The sequence below is a fragment of the Ailuropoda melanoleuca genome, unplaced genomic scaffold (genome assembly GCF_002007445.2).
Source record: "Ailuropoda melanoleuca isolate Jingjing unplaced genomic scaffold, ASM200744v2 unplaced-scaffold32722, whole genome shotgun sequence".
Classification (NCBI taxonomy): domain Eukaryota; kingdom Metazoa; phylum Chordata; class Mammalia; order Carnivora; family Ursidae; genus Ailuropoda; species Ailuropoda melanoleuca.
Genome location: NW_023203529.1, coordinates 1 through 1,990, shown reverse-complemented (window position 1 = coordinate 1,990; position 1,990 = coordinate 1). Strand labels below are relative to the sequence as shown.

General features: G+C 42.2%; 1 protein-coding gene across 1 annotated transcript; it reads left to right on the top strand.

Moving 5' to 3' along the window:
- The first annotated feature begins 44 nt into the window (after window positions 1–44).
- LOC117798667 (tetraspanin-1-like) lies at window positions 45–758 on the top strand. The gene has a single exon (XM_034651127.1). The coding sequence runs from the start codon at window positions 45–47 to the stop codon at window positions 756–758; it is 714 nt and encodes a 237-aa protein (XP_034507018.1).
- The last annotated feature ends 1,232 nt before the right edge of the window (window positions 759–1,990 follow it).

Below are 1,990 nucleotides of genomic sequence, written 5' to 3'. Positions count from 1 at the left end.
TTAAGTTGATTTTGGCTTTAGTTGGTGCCCTTAAAGCTATCAAAATGAGCTGCTTTACATTCCTGAAGGTCATGATGATTTTGTTTAACCTGGCCATAGTTCTTGGTGGAGCTACACTGCTGGGCATTGGGATCTGGGTCAGTGTCGACAGTAAATCCTTCCTCCAAATATTTGGTACTTTGTCCGCTAACGTCTTACAATTTGTGAATGTGGGCTACCTTCTCATTGCCCTTGGAAGCGTCCTGTTTGTGCTGGGCTTCCTGGGATGCTGTGGAGCTCAGAAAGAGAGCAAGTGCCTTCTGATCATGTTCTTTACCATTATCCTGATCATCTTTATAGTTGAAGTTGCTGGTGCAGTAGTGGCCTTGGTCTACACAACACTTGCAGAGACAATATTGCAAGGAACAGTGACACAAGTATTGAAGAATGAGTATGGGAAATCTAAAGACATTACTGAAGTATGGAATACCACAATGAAGGAACTGAAATGCTGCGGTATGTTGAATTTCACGGACTTTAATGACTCCTTTTATGTCAAGAAATACAATGAGTATCCAGAATATTGCTGTGTCTCTCAGGCTCCTTGCAATGAAAGTGTGGCTGAAATCAGTGCAGTAAACGGCTGCTTCCATCAGATACTGACTGAAATCCGTAAGAATGCTGGCGTAGTAGGTGGAGTTGCTGCTGGGATCTGTGCCCTGGAGATAGCAGCAATGACTGTGGCGATGTACCTTTATTGCCGCCTGGATGAGAAGTGAGAAGGATAGACGTCTGATAGAATTGACTTGCCAGGAGGCAAGATAATGACAGAAATAGCAATTTTTTCTTAACCTCTGTCCACTACAATCAAGCATAGCTTGGGCCTGAAGCATGACTGTAATCTCCTCAGCNGCAGAGACAATATTGCAAGGAACAGTGACACAAGTATTGAAGAATGAGTATGGGAAATCTAAAGACATTACTGAAGTATGGAATACCACAATGAAGGAACTGAAATGCTGCGGTATGTTGAATTTCACGGACTTTAATGACTCCTTTTATGTCAAGAAATACAATGAGTATCCAGAATATTGCTGTGTCTCTCAGGCTCCTTGCAATGAAAGTGTGGCTGAAATCAGTGCAGTAAACGGCTGCTTCCATCAGATACTGACTGAAATCCGTAAGAATGCTGGCGTAGTAGGTGGAGTTGCTGCTGGGATCTGTGCCCTGGAGATAGCAGCAATGACTGTGGCGATGTACCTTTATTGCCGCCTGGATGAGAAGTGAGAAGGATAGACGTCTGATAGAATTGACTTGCCAGGAGGCAAGATAATGACAGAAATAGCAATTTTTTCTTAACCTCTGTCCACTACAATCAAGCATAGCTTGGGCCTGAAGCATGACTGTAATCTCCTCAGCTGGAATCTGTAGTATCTGTCATAAATGAAATTATGAAGAGTGGCTTGATAAGAAAACTCTTGTCATGCAAAGGGCCTCTAAGTTGAAAGCCAGAAATAACTGAATCAAAACTGAAAAACAAAACACACACACACTCACCCACACCTCACCCACACACAAACCCAACTTTGAAAGGTTTCTGCCTTCTAAAAATGGCCTTTGCCAATTTAGAGTTCAGGGTTTTCTGCTGGCTTTGATATTGGTCATCCTGAGATAAAGAAAATCTCTCTAAGAATAAATGGTGCAGAATGGAGTTTGAACATTCCTGGATTCCTATGCAATTAATAGAATTCTCCATGTATTCTAAATGGAGAATCAACATTGTCTTTATTCTAATAACAGATGAGCAAAGACAATCAGCTGTTGTCTACTGCTGGGGGGAAAACATGTGTGGCTATGAAGGGTGATAGGTGAGAAATTATTCTCTGCCAGTGAACATGGGCCTGGGGGTTTGGCACACCGTTCTCCTTTCTTCCCCAGCATTTATACCATGTGATTTGCTAAGTACTAACAGGATGTCTGATTGAGCTGGCTCTATTTGAAGAGAATCAAT

Coding starts and splice junctions, on each gene's coding strand:
- LOC117798667 (XM_034651127.1), top strand. CDS start 45: ATGAGCTGCTTTACATTCCTGAAGGTCATGATGATTTTGTTTAACCTG.